The sequence below is a fragment of the Leptonotus elevatus genome, chromosome 5 (assembly GCF_054856555.1).
Source record: "Leptonotus elevatus isolate MCC_2025b chromosome 5, RoL_Lele_1.0, whole genome shotgun sequence".
Taxonomy (NCBI): domain Eukaryota; kingdom Metazoa; phylum Chordata; class Actinopteri; order Syngnathiformes; family Syngnathidae; genus Leptonotus; species Leptonotus elevatus.
In genome coordinates this window covers 13,863,519-13,882,890 of record NC_141243.1, presented here as the reverse complement: position 1 = coordinate 13,882,890, position 19,372 = coordinate 13,863,519, and the positions used below count along the sequence as shown (strand labels likewise).

Sequence of the window (19,372 nt, the reverse complement as noted above, 5' to 3'; positions counted from 1 at the left end):
TTGATACCTAAAAATACTTGGTACCTAACAGTACCTGCTAGTACAGGGCACCTACTAGTAACTGGTTCCTAATAGTATCTAATATTACCTAATAGGTATAGGTACTACCTACTAATACTTGATACCTACTAGTACCTGGTACCAAATAGTAGCTACTAGTACCTGGTACATACTGGAACCCGCTAGGACCTGCTACCGATTAGTACCTTGTACCTACTAGTACCTACCTGCTAGTACTCGGTACTTATTAGTACCCACTAGTGCCAAGGCCCATCACGCTACAACGCTTTGTGAAAGTTTTTAATTTTCTAGTTTTTGCATAATCCTATTCTCAGAGAAACAATTTGGTAAGCAGTAATCTGAAAGTCGTTCTTACGTAACCCTAAAAATGAACAGTGATGAAAATGAGAGTAACTTCAGCGGTGAAGATTACAACAGATGTAATGAAACTAGGGTGGAGCATCCTGTGACGTTTGAGCAAACTCATTCCTCTTTTTACTGTCAATACCAATGATCAGCTGACCGGCAAGAGTCTATTACATTGGCATTCAGCCAATTCGGAAACATTGCATTTTTATCATACCAGAGTGCATTTCTGCTCCCGGCGCATATTTTCCTTGGCAGGACTGTTTGGGGAAAGAGTGCTTGTTTGATTTCAATTTCGACTAACAAGAAATCCTAACATTGTCTGTCGAAGCTCTGCATTTCAGTATATGTATTTATTTAAAGGGTGGTAGCATATCTGTCCAAGGCCAGATGCCTTCGAGCGCGCATTGGGTTACATAATTACAGTAAGAAACGACGGGCTGATGCAGCCATCGGTCTGTCCTCTCTTTTGTTGCGGCAAACAACAGCAATCTGTTGTTTGCTCCAGCTACGGGCCTCTTCGTGGATTGTTCTGGAAACGTCTGTTGGAGCACCCACCAGCTGGGTGGAGAGGTCAGGTGAGAGTAAGCTGGTGAGCGAGGGAGGGCGAAACAGCACTATAGAACTGCCTCTTCACCCGGGCCAGAGAGCAGACAGCCAAACGCACCTCGCCTGCTGGCTTATTAACATTCCTCGCAGTCATACGCTCGGATCAATGGATCGCTACCTTCGTATAGTTTTGACAACACTGCCTTCATATAGTAGTTGCAGTGTTTTGTGGGAGTTTCCTCAAAGATTAAGAAAAAACGAATCATGAAGACCCACAATCATGGATAAGTGGGAATTAAGTGGAAAAGTGCTCTGGAACTTGCAGCTTTGTGTAGCATTTATATGCAGGTGGTGAGGCCACTGCAGACTTGTCTTATCAGACGACGGCTAAACGTTGCTGTTGATTTTTTTTTTTTTACACCTCACCTCATGCTTCTTCAACTGCAGTCGGATAACACCGAGGCACATATATCTCGCGCTTTGTCCTCACAAGTGTACTAAAACCTCAAACATGGTTGACACCAATCAGAGACAATGGTTGTTCCAAAATCATACGTGGAATGCAATTCGTTGTTATGTGCTACCGGCCCCAACATTTTAATCAGAAACTTTAAAAAGGTTATTTTTAATTGTCTGTGTGCTCTTTCCGAATCGAAGGGGACTGGTTGCGAAATGGCGTCACTCCGGAATATCGCACACTGATGTAAAGTTGCCCAACCACAAATGAAAACAATAAATCAGTTCTGTACGTCATGTGAGCATGCTGGCCAATCATACTTGCCGTGTGGACATGAGGCCAAAATGTACTTATACAATGTCAAATGTATGGAAAACATGAAGGAAATGACCCGTGCATCTGGTGTGCTGCTCAATATGCTTTTTGTTGTACTGTACACCCCTTTCAGACTTTCTCTGTTGCTCTTCTGCCTTTATGAACTGTTAACTCTTACTTAGTGGAAACATTCCTTTCCACCCTCACGTTACCATTTAAAGGGGCTGTGAGCATGATTGACGCATGCTTTCCACTCTGCGTAACTGACTAATTCTACATCTCTGTTCCTATTCAGGCTCCTGACATACTGTACATCTCACCGTGGATAATCACGCAACCTGGCGATCAAGAGATGTTGCCTTAATATCTGTTTAATGGACGCAGCTTTTCTTTAAGCAAGGTAAACATTACAGATGTGACAATAAACATTTCGCACACAGATCATACACCCAAAACGTGCAACAGAGTACAAATACTTTATTGTACTTAAGTAGAATTTAACACATTGACGTCATAACCTGATTTTGTACATACATCAGAACAGACGCTAGTCGATGTCACTAATCTATGCTAGTGAAGTCATTGTGCGCTGTTCAACATAAACATGATGACTTCTTATAACAAGTGCTTTTTAATAATAAATGGTGGGGTCATGATTATTGCAAACCAAGGACGTTATGCAATCGAATTAGGTAAAAGAGTTATGATTTATTCTAATTTTAATCAAACACAAATATTTGACACAATAATATTAAATTATGTTTTTTAATTGCACTATTCTAGTCGATCAATCCGAATACATAACTATAAATGACAACATTCAACAATTTTTCTTTTTTTCCATCACGTAGCTACAAACAAACAGATCAAAATGCAGTTGCAGAAATATGAATTCCAGCAGCATTTTGAGCTGATGATTAGAGATCGACCAATACCGATAATTAGTAGTCAAGGAGGCTGTTATTTGAAGCCAATATTAATTTTCAGTAAAAAGGGGAAAAATACTGGCGTAAAAATTCTTAAAAATACAAATTCCAACAATTTCAAATTTGCAAAATGTTGAAGTATTTATTTTTTATTTAATAAAACAAGAGACATCTTTGTTTTAAAATTCTAATACAAATTTCAAGGAGCTCCCAGTGTCATCAGTCTGTCTTAAAAAGTTACATGAAAACTTAAACACAAAATTTGGTAGTTTCCAATAGTTTTTTACAGTTAATATGTTTTTACAAAATTTCTCAATAATTGACATTTTAAACTTTCTCTTTGTTTTAATTCAAAGATAAACAAAAGATGCACCGTGTTTGCAGGGTGAGCAGCATCTCTTATAAAGTTAACTGAAAATGTCAATAAATAGTTACCTGCGGTTAACATTTTTAAATGGATCTCTTACCGTCAGATAAAAAAGAAAAGAAAAAAAAGATAAAAAGTTTTGCAAACATTTGCAAAATGCCGAATATTTGCCGATATTTTCAGACTTGGCTGTATTCACACTTAAATGACTTTAAAGGAGCCAATTTTGCCCAATAAATCCCAAGATTTGTGAAAATAAAAATAGAATAAGGAAGTTCAAACAAGAGCTAAAATATTGATATAGGCGTTAACCGTTCCTGCTTGAGAATCCAGATGTATGATGTATGATGGTTGTAGCAATAACTTAAAGCCTTAACACTAGCCATTTAAAATGTTATCATTGTCTCTCGGTAAGCAGCAAACCGTTTAATTCTTATTCAATAAATGTCCGTGTTACACTGTGTGTTCATGTTACGTTATTCATGATCGAAATATTATTCAAGACTTTTTTTTTTTATCATAGATTGTGTAAAATGTGGGAAAACTCTCTTGCATGGTTAATGGTGGAGACAGATTTAAAAAAAAAAAACAGCACCTGCTAGAGTGCAGAGCGCAGACCTCCGCCAAGGCCAATCCTATTAGAGCAACACCAAATCGAGTTAACAACAACAAAAAGCTAAAATAGGAAGACAGATACCGGGGTCGCGTCCTAGCCTCATGTTTCAACCTTCTGCAAAATCACAACAATTGGCTGTTAATCAAAACCTCCTTAGTGGAAGTGATCGGTGTTGCAAATTCATCTGTAAACTGATTTGGTCTCAAATCGCTTGTTTCAAGTCTTGTATTGGTGTCATTTCGAGGGGCAATAAAGCAAGGTGTGCTTCGGGGGCATTGTCTACCTTGTTATTGAGATGTTGCCACGGCGACCCTGTCTTGTCGTCGCTCAGAGCCAACCTTTACTTTCTTCCGGGTTCAGCAGATCTTCTAAATAAAGTCGCACATATTAACAAGATGATGATCCACTCATTTTATGCAACCTATGATTATCATATGCAGTAGTTTGTGGCTAATTGGATTTATGACAAGTGACCTTTTCTTTCAGATGTCAACCACAACGGAAAATGGGATTGGGGGTGCTTGGAGTTCCAATAGAGAGAAAACATACAAGAAGGTAATAAATAAACTTTGCTCCTGCAGAGGCTTAACCCCCCCCCCCCCCCCCCACACACACACTCACACGCACACAAATTTTGGTTGAATTCCTCTTTGTACAACATCACAGGCTCCACTTTGTATAGCGATTGCTATAACATGCATAATGTATAACCCACAGTTACAATTTACAATGCTCACTTTCTTCATTTGTTGTTTCAGCGTTGCGATAGCATCGCTTATCGTTCACATTTGTCACAATTTTTTCGGGAAACGTAGCTACATATGCGTGCAATGGGTACGCCAGTGACAGGCAATAACGCTTTTGTTTTCTCTCGCAAGACGACGTCATCGGCCTTAAAGGGAGCCATTCAGCTGGGCATTGGCTATACAGTTGGAAACCTCACCTCAAAACCTGACAGAGATGTGCTTATGCAAGATTTCTATGTGGTGGAGAGCGTCTTTCTGCCCAGGTCAGTGCGAACAGAGTTTTAGCACAGTAACATGCAGCCACGAAAGTGCTCGTAATTGGTGCAATTTTCTGAAACGCTTTTACTATTTTTCATGAAAAGGTTGATACCAGACGATTGCATGAACCCAAGGTTATGTCTTTAAAAGAGCCAGTGAATCATACAGTGCCATTAAAGTTGATTTTGCGTAGGTGGAAACAGGCTGCTGTTTGGCTGATGCGTAGCAAATGAGAGAAATGTAGGAAACCTGTTGAAAATGTAATTAATGCTGCTGCCACAAGTGTTCTGGTATTTTATCATGCCAATTTATGAAGGCATTATATTTTATAAAAAACATTGTGGAACCAAATATTTTTGTCTTAACTGTCATTTTTATCCATAGTCCATGTCCGTGAAAATTGCAGTATCTTTTTATTAATGACTATTTTTTACAAAAAAAAATTAATTTGATAATCATTTTTATTATTTTATTAAATAGTACTATTACTTCATTATTTGTTATTTTTTTAATGAGTCATTTAATTAAATTTTCAATTATACAAATGTTCTCCAATTTCTGTAGTGCTCCATGAAAGCAGACTGATTATCTTCATTTCAAACCAAAATAAAATAATTACAGACCAAATCAGTAACTGTATCGTAATTCATTTGTTTGTGCACTGTCAATTTAAAATAATGTTTGGAAAATGTCAACATTTTTAGAAAATCTGATTCATCAATTAACTGAAAAAAATAATGGTTAAATTAATCGATAACTGAAATGATCATTGCTCTTAACAAAGATGTTGGATACGGTATATTTATTTCAATAGACTACTGAAATCTTAATTGTTTCTAAGTTACAGTCATTATACAAACTGGTCATTCAAATTTGAATATAATCATTTATTATTCATACCTATTTCTATTTGATGCGTTTAGTTAGTTAGAAAGTTAGTCATTTGTCTTGGTTTATAGAACCAGTTTTACCTGGAAGTGTTTTGTTGAACTTTTTTCTGGTGCACCTGCATATGCAAACAGCCTGCAAATGTCCTGTCAACTGTTGTCCTTTTAAATATTGACCTTGATTTTCCACCTTGCAATGACGCATGCTTGAAAGTCACTGAGACATTTGTTGCAAAATACAGCATAGTTTGAGGCCAACCGGTAAGCTTAGCAGTGGAAAGGACGAATATGGCAGCCACACAGGAACAAAAAAAAAGCAAACGCTTCCACTTCACAATATGAGAGCGTCTCAAGAGACGGACGGCTGACTGATGGAGATGCTTTTATTTCTTTTTTCTTCCCACCCAATACTCCTTGAGGTTCTTGTTGTTTTGACCTTTTGGCCCCGTCAGTCTCACTCTGAATCACTCTAGATGACACCTCACATTGGTGATCACAACCGGAATACTCACGCTCACACGCGACTCATAATTAGACTAAAGGAAGTATTTCAAGGCGTGCGTTGCTAAATTGTTTCCATGCGAGGCGTTAGCTGCCCTTTTGTCAATGCCAATTGTTCTTGTGGTTACACACTAAACAGAGTAGTCAGCTAACACTTTAGAGTCAAGTGTAGTGTTACACAGCAATGCCTTATGGGTCCTCTTACAGAATATAACCCCAGTTCAAAACAGCCACTTAGCAAGAAGTTGATCTAATTGAGCACAATGTTTACAAGCTTTAAAACCGCCGTGGAAGACATACATTTTCCTAGAATAGCACAGAAATGGAAAGATTTTACACGCTTATCGGCTGCGTTTCCTTGACATTCAGGTTAGATTAGTTACAAAACAGGATTTGGCGACATTTCTGGGAAAGGTCAGCCCTAGTATTACATTCAAGACAATACAAGAGTCGGTTATCATGTTTGTGTTGTTTTCTCATCCCTGCGGGGACACAGGGCTCGTATTTACAGACGCTGTTACGGTTGATGGTGTAATTGGAGAACATACTCAATACAAATGAATCATGCTTCTTTATAATTGACCTCAGTGTGCTTGCTTATTTACTATAATCAAAAGGCAAACTATGTCAACGTTAGGAATGCTTTGAATGATCTTGAGATTCTCTTCATGTATCCTGCCTCACACAAATTAACAAGGTGTATTATTTTTTCTTTTTTTTTCTTTTTTTGCCGTCTCGGCTGTTTTTCTGCATCCCAGTGAAGGAAGCAACTTGACCCCTGCACATCATTATCCCGACTTCCGCTTCAAGACCTACGCACCGCTGGCCTTCCGCTATTTCAGGGACCTGTTTGGCATCAAACCTGATGACTACCTGGTAAGGCCTTGCTGGCAACTCTTACTCTCTCAGTTCCACAAATGATTTGATTTTGTTGATATTTTTCCTTTTTCAGTACTCACTCGTCAATGAGCCTCTGATTGAGCTGACCAACCCCGGAGCCAGTGGTTCTCTCTTCTACTTGACTAGCGACGATGAGTTTATCATCAAAACAGTCCAGCACAAAGAGGCGAAATTCCTCCAGAGGTTACTTCCTGGATACTATATGGTAAGTCATATACAAATTCAGTTACAGTGTTACAATTGAATCATGATTTATTAGTGGTGTCGAGCGATTAAAAATTTTAACTAATTAATTGCTCAGTTAATCGCAATTAATCACATATTCTACTGCTTTTTTTTTCCTGCGAAGCTTGAAACAGATACTTAAAGCCACAGTGTGTAATCTTTAGGGCTATCTAGTGGTGAACTAATAATTCATTCAATTTAAAAACCCACTGTTGATTTCAATAATAAGCAAAAAAATATATCTTCAATGTACATTGTTTTCTATAATGGTAGGTCTAGTATTCACTAATTAGATTACATGGCTGGAGTCTCACCTTACAAGAGGCTGACATGTTTCGCCGACATCTCCCTGCTACTGATGCCCAAAGGACAACTTAGCGAATGTAGTTAGCCAAGGTGGTGCTCGCATCGAGTGTCGGACCCAATGAGTCGATCGCTGCTTACTTTCCACTGCTCGGGCCTGCAGGTGGACGTCGCTGATTCCCGTGATTTGGGCTCCTGCCGCTTGTCACTTTCTGCTTTGCTCTCACAACCTTTTACTAGCTTCTCCCGCTAGCCGCTCTTGTTAGCCACTCCAGCCTATGACTCCGGCTAACTCCCGCTAGCCGCTCTCGTTAGCTGTTACGGCTAAATCCAGCTCGCTCGGTCTGTCGGCGTCGCTCAACGGGCTTCACTCCGACTGCCAAGTCACCATCGCTCGCCGAGATATTCGTTTGCTCACGCAAAAATTATTATTTTTTTAAATCTTCCAAATAAGATAAGCGTTCAAATAAGGTGTTGAGCTGTGTCGGCTGCCCAGAATTCTAGCTCACTGGTAGCGCTCCCTACCTCCCACTTAGGGCAAAAAAGTTTGGGTATTACTTTTCAAAGTTAGCTAAAGTGCTTGTACTATACTACATGTACTTCACTGCACGTGCAAGTTAACATGTAGCACAGTTTATTTTAAAAACATCAAATGTACGTCAATACAAGTTGTCCTCAACCAATTTCTGGTTGTCTTGTCCCCTCACAGAACCTGAACCAGAACCCACGCACCTTACTCCCCAAATTTTACGGACTGTACTGTATCCAGTCGGGAGGCATCAACATCCGCCTGGTGGTTATGAACAATGTGCTGCCTCGCTCGGTTAAAATGCACTATAAATACGATCTGAAAGGATCGACGTACAAACGACGAGCGTCCAGGAAGGAGAGAGAAAAGGCCTGTCCGACCTTCAAAGATCTGGACTTCCAGGACATGCACGAAGAAGGGCTTTACTTCGACGCTGAGACCTACACCAATCTGATGAAGACTCTGCAGAGAGACTGCCGGGTACGTGGAAATCCTTTTACATACCAAAGCTTTTCCTCAGTGGAAAGAATGATGATGGACATTAGATTTATTTTATTTTTATTTTTTTATCATCAGCATGATTAGAATTTCTTCGTAGGTCAAGTAATTCCTGGTGAAATAACATTCCTTTATGCCTCAAAATATTCCACCAATGCCATCAGGTTGCACCACGCTTAAATACATGATATAAATCAAATATACTAATATACACAAATTAACCGCTTATTCCTCACAAGCGTCATGGGGGGCGCTAGAGCCTATCCCAGCTGGCTTCAGGCAGTAGGCGGCGTACACCCTGAACTGGTTGCCAGCCAATCGCAGCTGTATGTTTATTTAAAAAAAAGAAAAAAGAAAAAATAGAATTATGATAATAAAGTAGCAATACATTTTTGGGGTGGGAGGGGGGTGCAAGAAAAGCCCATTTTAAATTGTGGCAGATGTGTGCTGACTCCCATTTAACATGATCAGTTAAAGCGGGGGTGTACACTTGTGCAACTACAATATTTCCATTGTTTATTTTTACTTCCTCCCTTGAAAAGTATAACCGATTAATTCAATTTAGTCAAACAGGTTACGAGACACTTCTTTTTTTCTTCTTTTTTTACCACAAAATCCTAACAAGTATTCAGGTGTGTGTAGACTTTTTAGATGCACTTTCTTTATTTAGGTGGCTAAGTATTTAGTTATAGAATTGGTGGAGGTTGTTTTTTTTCATTGTGTCTCTTGTAGCTTATTCAAATATTATATTAATAGAACCCCGTGTGCCTGGGAAGAACTGCGTGTTCTGTCTAAGCTCCCAGTTTCCCCTCGGCTCTTTGCTCTTGTCTCTCTGTGGCTGTTTCACTAAATGACATCTGGGCAAACATGGAATGAGATTAAGACATGATCCTGGTAGCGTGAGATACTTTGGGCTCAGTTTAAAGCCAGTAACAAGAAAGGCGATTTAATATTAGTCGTAATAGTTTAGATTTGCTGACCAGGTTTTGGATCTTCTGTGTTTTCAAAACAAGTTTTCTTTCTGTTCTATGAAATAATGTCGCACCTCATCGAGAGGGTGAATATTCAATGCCTTTAATGCTGTGCATATGTTTAGTGGAGGTTAATTGTGCTCTTAGGTAACAGATTACCTCATTCATGTTTAGAATAGTGTGCAAATAACGTTCCCACCTTTAAAGTCAAATCTTCTGCCTTTGGGAGTAAACGAAAAATCAGGTGTCTATTGTGAGCTTATGGAGCTTCCCATGGATCATTAACCACCATGCTGACATTGTCCACTTTCTTTATTTTCTTTTTAATGTTTGCGAGCCAGGATGACATCCTCCCATCTTGCTAAGTCAGTGTTTTCTTAAAGTTCAACCTGACATGTCAGTAGCCATACACACGCACATAAGTGTAAGGTTTATGCCATATATATATATATATATATATATATATAGATAGATAGATATACACACACACACAGTATATCCACACAGTCCATTATTTTCAATGTTAACATTGTAGATTGGGGTATGAGTAAACATTTAATACGGTTATTTTAATATTTTATACAAAAAATCTGACCATGCCTGCAGGGTTAACAAACTTTTGAGCAGCACTGTATATATATATTAAATATATACGTGCGGACTGGTGGTTGGGGACCAGTGCTGTTGATAATGTGTCTATAGTATATGAGGCAAGCAGCTCTTACAGGCTAAGCACAGTTTGTTATTCTCACCTCTTCCTGTTCTCGCCTCCTGAGCGGGAAGCAAAATGCCCTCTAAGCAGAATGCGTGCGTCTATTTCCATGAGTAAGCAGCTCAGCCCGTCAGCCCAGGAGGGGCTGGTCGACCAAAACACAGAGGGGAGGTCAGCGGCCTCCTAGCAACAGGGGATGAGGGGAGTGCAAGGAACGAGGAGGGAGGGGAGACTATTGTCCGTGTAAGTGAATATTACAGATACATTTTAGCTGTTTGTGCAGAAATCGAATGAACTGAAATACGATGAGCTGATATTTCCCCCATGTGTCCTGATAAACAATCGCAATATGCTTCCGTCTTCCATTGAGGTCCCCTCTCTGAATTACTGTGCAGCCGCTTGATACTCCTGCAATGCCATGTTAAAGGTGCGGAATTAGGACCCAAGTGCAGACAAAACACAGGAATTGGGAAACGGAGAGTTTTTGTACACAAAATACAAAGTACCAACAGAGAGCAGGGCTGTATTCAGATGACCTCGACGAAAGCGAAAACACCTTGATTGCGAGAGCAGGACTGGATGCATGGAAGTAACCTCGAAGTGTCATTCAATAACTCTCGCTAGGACAATGCACAATTGACTGTGACAGAATAAAGTTCTATATGACAAAATAAGAGAGACTAGACAAAATAATAGGGACTATTACAGGACCGTAGCAACTGTATAGTAACTGACAACTTCATCATCACAAGGTAAATAGAGACTACATAGCAACTGACAACTTCTTCATCATAAGGGACATAGCAACTACATAACAAGACTGACTAGACAAAATAAGAGTGACTTTTGCAGGACCGTAACAGCGGCATAGCAACTGACAACTTCATCATCACAATGGACATAGCAACTGAATAGGAACTGACAACTTCATCATCATAAGGGACATAGCAACTGCATAGCAACTTCAAAATAAGAGTGACTAGACAACATTAAAGTGATTGGTATAGGATCATAGCAATCACATAGCAACTGACAACTTCATCATCATAAGGAACATAGCAATTGCATAGCAACTTCAAAATAAGAGTGACTAGACAACATTAGAGAGACTATTATAGGATCATAGCAATCGCATAGCAACTGACAACTTCATCATCATAAGGAACATAGCAACTGCATAGCAAATACAAGCGTGACTAGACAAAATAAAAGTGACTATTACTGGACCATAGCAATTGCATAGCAACTGACAACTTCACCATCATAAGTGACATGGAAACGGCATAGCAACTACAAAATAAGAGTGACTATTACAGGTTCAAAGCAATTGCATAGCAACTGACATCCTCATCACCATAAGGGACATCACAACTACATAATAAGAGTGACAAAGACATCCTTGTCATGAGGAACATGCAGTAATACAAGACCATAACACAATGACCCCATGACCCTAACCCAAAACACAGTCATAACAGATATTTTTTTAAAGGCAAATTTTGCTCTAATTGCAGTGATTCATAAATAATCACATACATATCGACGAAGTGAATGGATAATTAAATTTTCGTTCTTACCAGTTCTTTAATGAAAAATCTAAAAATACAGTATTATCTCTCCTTAACACATACGGTTTAAGATTTATTTTGGGAGAAAACAGTCTCCTGCATTTATTAACATAATTTATCACTACTGCGTATTCTCTCTATTTTACACAGCTATTGATTTCTTTACAATATCTAATGTAGTCATTTTTATCCCTTATATACCATTTTACAGGATTTTCAATTTCTTGGCACAGGGAGAAAAATTGTTGATCCAAGATAGAAAATAGCAGTTTCAATATGATTTGAAAACATTGAGTCAAAGATATTGAATGCTGTGCTTCCCTGAACAAGAGGCACATCCAAATCTGATGTATAATGAATCTCTATATTTTTCACACACTTTCCTGGGACTGCGTCTGCATCTGCACACCGCGTTAGCGCTTTCTCATTTTTGTAGCTTCAGACAGGCACATTTTCTCCAGACATGAGGAGATTTTACGAATGTGAGCAATGTATTCATGTGCATGCGAAGCAGGCCTTCATTAAAGTTGCTTGTAATTTGTGACCTTTATTGAGCCAAGAGCTCCATTTGACATTAGACAAATGTTACAAAATGTGTAAAATAATACCAAAATGATCTTCTCGCAATTTACTCACAAGGTGACTTAAGTCATGACTTAGTTTGTTTTGTAAACGGCAACAGGTGGCTACATAGGGTTTTTTTTTGTACTTTCCACCATTTAATGGAGGATCATTTAATTGTTTTGCCTGTCACGAGATGTCACTGGCATAGATAAGACGAACAAAGACATATTTGTAATTACGGTAATAAATAATCATTTTAGACCAATCTCTCATGGTTAAGATATTGTTTTTTTCCACAGAATCTAAAATTGCATGCCCCCCCCCCCCCCCACATATAAACATCATTTATAAAAAAAAGCTTGGCAAAAACAACTAGACAAACACAGTCGTTTTCTTTCTGCCATTCCAGCTAGATTGTGGGCCTGGGAAAGCCAAGACCGGGGCAAAACGATGCCCTTTCGTAGGCAGACTGGTGTGTACAGTATGCGCCTATTGGTGTGTGTGTGTGTTTCCAGCATGACTGTGCTTTGAATAGGCCGGGGGCGAAGGGATGCAAATCCTTGATATGGAAAAGTTCAAAGCTTAGACAAAAGCCCCAGTGTTTGTTTTGAACTCACTTGCTCTATTGTGTGTTTGCATGCGGGTATATTATGCACGTGTGCGACTCACAAATCCGCAGCAAGTTTTGTTGTCGTGCAATCAAATAAGTGCTCATGAGAAGGTCAAGTATGTAAAAGCACACAAAGAATTTGTTTTCACAATCACAACCCATCCAAGAAAAAGGAAAGTTGACTAACAGAGGGCGACAGAATGGGAAGCCTGGTGGTTCGCTAATTAGTGCTCTGAGTTTCTTTGATGGGGAAAAAAAATATGAGGAAGGGGAGAGGGAAATAGTAGCATAGTACGTAGTAAGTAAAGGAATGTAGTTCTACAGAGAAAAGTGAGAAAACCCAAGTCTTATTTCCTCCCACAACTTCCTTATATACATATGTAAGAAAAAAAGAACGCACCTAAAGGAATTATTAACCCCAACAATACCTTAAAGTGGGTCAGCCGCCTGACTGATGCTGAGGACCTACTTAGCCACTCTTATCGCAGTTTGCCGGTCAAACTCCCACCTCTCACCTCACCTCACCTCACCTCATGCTTGTCTCAATGCGCGCTCTATTTTAGCTCCTCAAAGCCCAGCCGGGAGGAGACGAGATGTCGGGAGACTTTGGGAACTGGGTGAAAGGCTCCTCACACGGGTCAATGTGTAACACTTTGTGGAGAAACACCCTGTTTATTTGGCTCAAATCCGCTTTGTACAGAAATTTCCTCCTGTCGGTCCGCCGGCGTTTGAGGTGATGACGCATGTAGTTGATATTGATGTGTTTTGAGAATAATAGTAAAAATAATTTTGTTTTCATTTCCATAGGTGCTGGAGAGTTTTAAGATCATGGACTATAGCCTGCTGCTGGGTGTCCACGTCCTGGACCAGAACCAGAGAGAGGGGCTCGAGCAAGGCCAGGCATGGGGCGACCGATCCAGGCCCGTGGGCCAGAGGGTTCTCTACTCCACCGCCTTGGAGTCCATCCAAGGCGACGGCAAGGCGGCTGAGGCCCTTACCACAGATGATGACACGTGAGTGGGCTAAGATGGAGCGCACGCATGTTGTGAACACACACGTCTTGTTATGCAAACGTAGTCCAAGCTGTCAGACTTTAGGACTCATTTGCCGTCACTTTTATATTTACTCGAGGTGCATGTTGTCTGAAGAGTGCAAAAGAAGAGTTATTGCATAACAAATTTGTTGTCTGTCTACAGCATGGGTGGCATACCCGCCAAAACACACAAAGAAGAGAAGCTGCTCATCTTCCTTGGCATTATAGACATTCTGCAGTCTTATAGGTACAGTGCTTAGATATATATATATTAGGGGCGTCAGGCAATTAAACTTTTTTATCTTATTTCATTGCTTGACTTCAGTAGTTAACTCACGATTAATTGCACATTTTATATCTGTTCTAAATGTACAATAAAATGTAAAAAAAAATAAAATTCTACCTTTTCATACTCTTGTTAACATAAAAGTGAAAAAAATTAAACTAGTAGAAATATGTCTGCATTTTTTAGTCATATATACAGTATTTAATAATGATTCATAAAATTGAGTTAAAATGTAAAAGATATACAATCCTGTAAAAAAACAGTGTGATGTTGATTTGTGTTGAGGTCATTTTTCTGCCACTAGATGGCATAATTGCATTTGTAAGACGTTGGTGACAGCTCAGTGCATTTTTCTTTTCCTATTAAGAGCGATCTAATATTGAACAGGAAGTAACTTGTGAAATTTGACTTGACGCCAGTCTCCACATATATATATATATATATATATTTTTATATTATATATTATATTTTTATATATATTTATTATTCAAAATGTTATATATATATATATTTAACATTTAGATTTTAACTTACTGCCGCAAGCCACCAAACCCTATTTAAGTCTTTTACTTTGTTCCCCACACACTAGTTTGTTGTATTTTTTGGAGGGAGGAAGATGATGCGGTAATGGAGAGAGAGGCCTTTTAGCTCATAGGATTTCTGTGAATATAAAAGTGTCACTTGTAGTGTTGGTGGCTGGTTGAGGTGAGGTCAAGTCCAGCGGGATAAATACTGAAGAGCCAATTATTTTTTTTAAGACAGACCCTAAAATGTAAAATGTTACATAATCCCAAACAAGGGTGTACTTTAGCAAAAATAATAAACTATAATTAGTGGTGCCAACAGGGGTACCGTCGACAATTTGATGAAGCGTGAAAGAAAAAGTTTTTACAGAAACCTTTATAACAAGCTGTTTTGTTCTTGCTCTCTGCAGATTCATAAAGAAGTTGGAACATTCATGGAAAGCTCTGGTGTATGATGGCGTAAGTCCACATCATCATTTATTTATTTTTTTTTAAAGGAAAAGAGCCTTTTATATGGTCATAAAATCAACTCTAAGACATTTTCTGTCCTCAGGATTCCGTGTCGGTGCACCGGCCCGCCTTTTATGCCAGCCGCTTTCTTAAGTTCATGAGCACCCGGGTCTTCAGGAAGACTCAGCGTAAGTTTGCCTTTCATGTCACAAAACAGAGACAGTGCATTTTCTTTCTAAATTTCGTCATATTATTGTCGCGGTATGCCGGACGGAACACTGTTGTGAAATTAAGCGGAGGGATAGTTCCTTGTATTGTCTTCCTGCTCGTCTACTTGTATGTGCTCATAAAAATGTGGGGCACGTGGCCAACTACGAGCTGAAAACCTTTGTTTGGGCATTCCGTGATAATAATCGCATTGCTTTGTCAAATTAATAGTATATAATTAAATATAATATAATATCATTTGTAATTTACAATCAGCAAGTATTACCTGTTAAGGAAAAATACTGTATATCAACGCCTTCTTAAAATAATTGCCTACATAATTTTTTTCAGATGAATAATTATTATTAATAATAATAATTTTTGCAAAAAAAAAAGAAAGACTCAGGCATGAGAGGGTGACGATATAGGAAATTTGTCGATTTTGGCCTCTTGCGAACTTATAAAGATAATATATGAACAAAATTATATATAAAAATATCCATCCATCCATCCATCCATTTTCTGTACCGCTTGTCCTCACAAGGGTCGCGGGGGTTGCTGGAGCCTATCCCAGCTGGCTTCGGGCAGTAGGCGGGGTACACCCTGAACTGGTTGCCAGCCAATCGCAGGGCACACAGAGACGAACAACCATACTCACAATCACACCTATGGACAATTTGGAGTGTCCAATTCACCTGCCATGCATGTTTTTGGAATGTGGGAGGAAACCGGAGTACCCGGAGAAAACCCACGCAAGCACGGGGAGAACATGCAAACTCCACCCAGGAAGGCCGAAGCCCAGACTTGATCTCACAACCTTTGCACTGGGAGGCGGACGTGCTAACCAGTCAGCCACCGTGCCGCCCATATAAAAATATATAAATAATAATAATAAATATATTAGTGCTGTCAAAGTTAAAGCCTTAACTGATTAATTAATCACAGAAAATTATCGCATTAATCATGAATTAACGCAGATTAATCGCACTATTCATTTTGACCATAGATTAGTTAGACTGGCAAATATGTTCAAATGTATTTGCAAATACATGAAAACTTATTTAAATAACGTTTTGCATTGTTTTCTATTTATTGATTAGCAATATTTGTTGTTGTGGGTGAAGTTTTTAGTATTTTGGTTACCTCATTTATCTAAATGAGAGTGGCAGATTTACGAAAGCGAGGAACTGCCAATGTGGAGTAAACATTTTTGACTGGCAAATATGTTTAGTGCAAGTAAAAAAATATATATATACATATATTATTAAAACATTTTTAGCCTACATTATACTAATTAATTTGAAAATTAATTAAGTACAAAAAATGTCAAGAATATGTTGGCAGGTAAAAAACATTCTGGCACCACTTTACAAAAAAATGTTTTCCCACTTTACTCCAAAATACAACCATCAATAGAGTGATTGAACCCAGGAAGTAAAAATGGCGTTTCTAATTTGGACCCCGACGAGAGCTTTTGAAACTGATCAATAGAATGAGCCACTCTCATGTAGAGTTTTGCTTTCACAGCCGTGTTTGGGAACTTCCTGTCGATATTAAATATAACCACGTTATGTAACCATGCGGGACCCCCTGTGGGAATGAACACGGCCCGAGCGCTGATGTGAGGACTAAACTATTAGTCTGCACTTCAGTTTGATTTCCCCTCCCTTCTTTTTTTGTGTTCATGTGCAGAGATTCGATTTTCCCCTTCAAAGAGGACCCGCACTTCAATCCATGCTCTGAAGTCGTCCTCTCAGGAGATCCTTTCATCGCAGGTGGATGAGAGGGACGAGGACAAGAGCAGGGGGGACCGGCGCTGGGGGGCTCGCAGTCTGGCAAGTCTGGATGGACAAGGTGCATAAATGGGGGGGGCGAGATTTCTGTTCTTTGCTAAAGATTATCTTGAACGATACTCAGAGGAGTTTGTTGTCATCAGGTCGACTTTTATGGCGCATGACAAGCACTTGCTGCGGTCGCTTAACTCATTCACTGCCATTGACGGCTATAGACGTCCAAAAATCATTTGAACTATTTCTATTAGTTTAACATTTTTTTCCACTTTTGTTAACAAGAGTATAAAAACCTAGAAAAAATTTGTTGTATATTTAGAACAGATATAAAATTTGTGATTAATCGTGAGTTAACTATTGAAGTCATGCAATTAATTACAATTAAAAAATCGCCTGACACCCCTAATTTTTTATCTTTTTTTTTCTTTTTTTTCCCTAGGTTTTTATACTCTTGTTAACAAAAGTGGAAACAATTTTAAACTAATAGAAACAGTTCAAATGATTTTTTGACGTTTATAGGCGTCAATGGCAGTGAATGAGATTTATTTGGCTTGTGAAAACATTGCGCAACTCGCATTAGTAGTGTCTAGAAAGTCATTTGAAGACATTTCAACATCATTCAGGGATGGATCTTTTTTTAGTGGCTCACAGGGATGCGGACCAGAAAGCTGTGATGTGAAAATGATGATTCACTGTATGCAGTCACTTCCATTTGCAATGACAACCTCCATCTTGTGATGTTTGCGTCCTCAGCCGTGTTTGGTTCGTACCAGCATCCTGAGCTGGTCCCCGCCAACTCGTCTTACTTCAAGGGCTCCTCCGTGGGCACGCTGTCCTCCTCCTCCATCTTGGTCGGCGTGGACAACCAAACAGACGAAAGGTACGGCGTCTTCATCACGTCCCTCTTGCTTTTGGTCAGTTTGGCACGCTAGATGTCCATTTTGTATACAAGACAACCAATGGTAGGGCACATGGGACAAACAATCCACATGTCATTCACGCCTAATTGCGGTTTAGTGTCTTTAGTTAAGATAACATTAGGGCTGAATAATTAATCACATTCAAATCGACATCACAATGTAGTAGAATGCAATTTCATTTTGGTTGGTTAGTACTAGTAGTGATTTTTTTTTTTTTTATTCCTCTCGATGGCACTCAGTGGAAATTTAATACATGTCCATTGCACTAGCCTTTATCTTTAAATCGAGAGCACCATCTAGAGGAGTCAAAAAACATCACAAGTGCTTCATGAAGCTTCATTTTTCCAGCACTAGGTAGTAGGTTTTATTTTTTATTAGGGACGTTCGATACCACATTTTTCTCAGACCAATACCACTAGCACTTGTGATATACGAAATTTCCCTAAAAAACAATTTTAAAGAAATATCTATGCATCCCATTATAGCATTTTTCCCCCTTAAAATTGCATAAAATTAATGTCCATTTTCTATTCTTCTCATTTCTACTTCCCGATCATGAAACAGCCACAAGAGGGCGACCAATAGTGGTATCGACCGCTGTCACGAGTACAGATACCTTGAAATAAAGTCGAGTATCGGCCCAATATAGGTACCTGGTATCTGTACTTGCCTATCCCTTTTTTTAAATATATATTTATGTATATATATATATATATATATATTTTTTTTTGTATATTATATTTATTTTCTTGATAAGCGGTTCAGATAATGGAGGATGGATGGATGTTTTTAAAACAAAACATTTATTGTATTTAAATATGCAATGAATGTCATTATTTTTGTTGCGTGTTTAATTGGGGGTGTCTTGAACTTTTAACACACACACACACACACACACACACACACACACACACACACACACACACACACACACACACACACACACACACACACACACACATATATATATATATAAATATATATAATTATTTTTTTCTTTTTGGGGGGTGCAATTTATTGTACTGTAGCGTCCTAATAATGATAATAATAGTTATTATTATTATCTACTACTAATTAGTCGATTAGTGCTTGATTGTCATGGTGAGCAAGATCAGTGGAGCAGCCGGGACACCTCTCATGTTTATTTTTAGGCAAGGATGTTGGCTTGGCTTCTTTGACTTGTACGTCTTTTGTCTGTCCACCAATTCGTGTTTACCACATTTGCAAAGTGGCTTTACGAGCTCAAACAACGCGGTTCTTCCTCTCTGTTGCTTTAATTGTGTCATGGCTGGCT

General features: G+C 38.9%; 1 protein-coding gene across 2 annotated transcripts in view; it reads left to right on the top strand.

Annotated features, from left to right (window-relative positions):
* pip5k1bb (phosphatidylinositol-4-phosphate 5-kinase, type I, beta b) overlaps nucleotides 1-19,372 on the top strand; it is a 31,527-nt gene that overhangs the window by 9,035 nt on the left and 3,120 nt on the right. For both annotated transcript variants that reach the window (XM_086076788.1, XM_086076789.1), the window contains exons 2-13: nucleotides 1,983-2,087; nucleotides 4,083-4,151; nucleotides 4,475-4,605; nucleotides 6,747-6,864; nucleotides 6,941-7,093; nucleotides 8,126-8,425; nucleotides 13,676-13,881; nucleotides 14,065-14,148; nucleotides 15,122-15,170; nucleotides 15,265-15,349; nucleotides 17,061-17,222; nucleotides 17,912-18,038. In XM_086076788.1, the coding sequence (XP_085932914.1) occupies nucleotides 4,083-4,151; nucleotides 4,475-4,605; nucleotides 6,747-6,864; nucleotides 6,941-7,093; nucleotides 8,126-8,425; nucleotides 13,676-13,881; nucleotides 14,065-14,148; nucleotides 15,122-15,170; nucleotides 15,265-15,349; nucleotides 17,061-17,222; nucleotides 17,912-18,038 (1,484 nt within the window). In that variant the 5' untranslated portion in view covers nucleotides 1,983-2,087. The remainder of the gene's footprint in view (nucleotides 1-1,982; nucleotides 2,088-4,082; nucleotides 4,152-4,474; nucleotides 4,606-6,746; nucleotides 6,865-6,940; nucleotides 7,094-8,125; nucleotides 8,426-13,675; nucleotides 13,882-14,064; nucleotides 14,149-15,121; nucleotides 15,171-15,264; nucleotides 15,350-17,060; nucleotides 17,223-17,911; nucleotides 18,039-19,372) is intronic.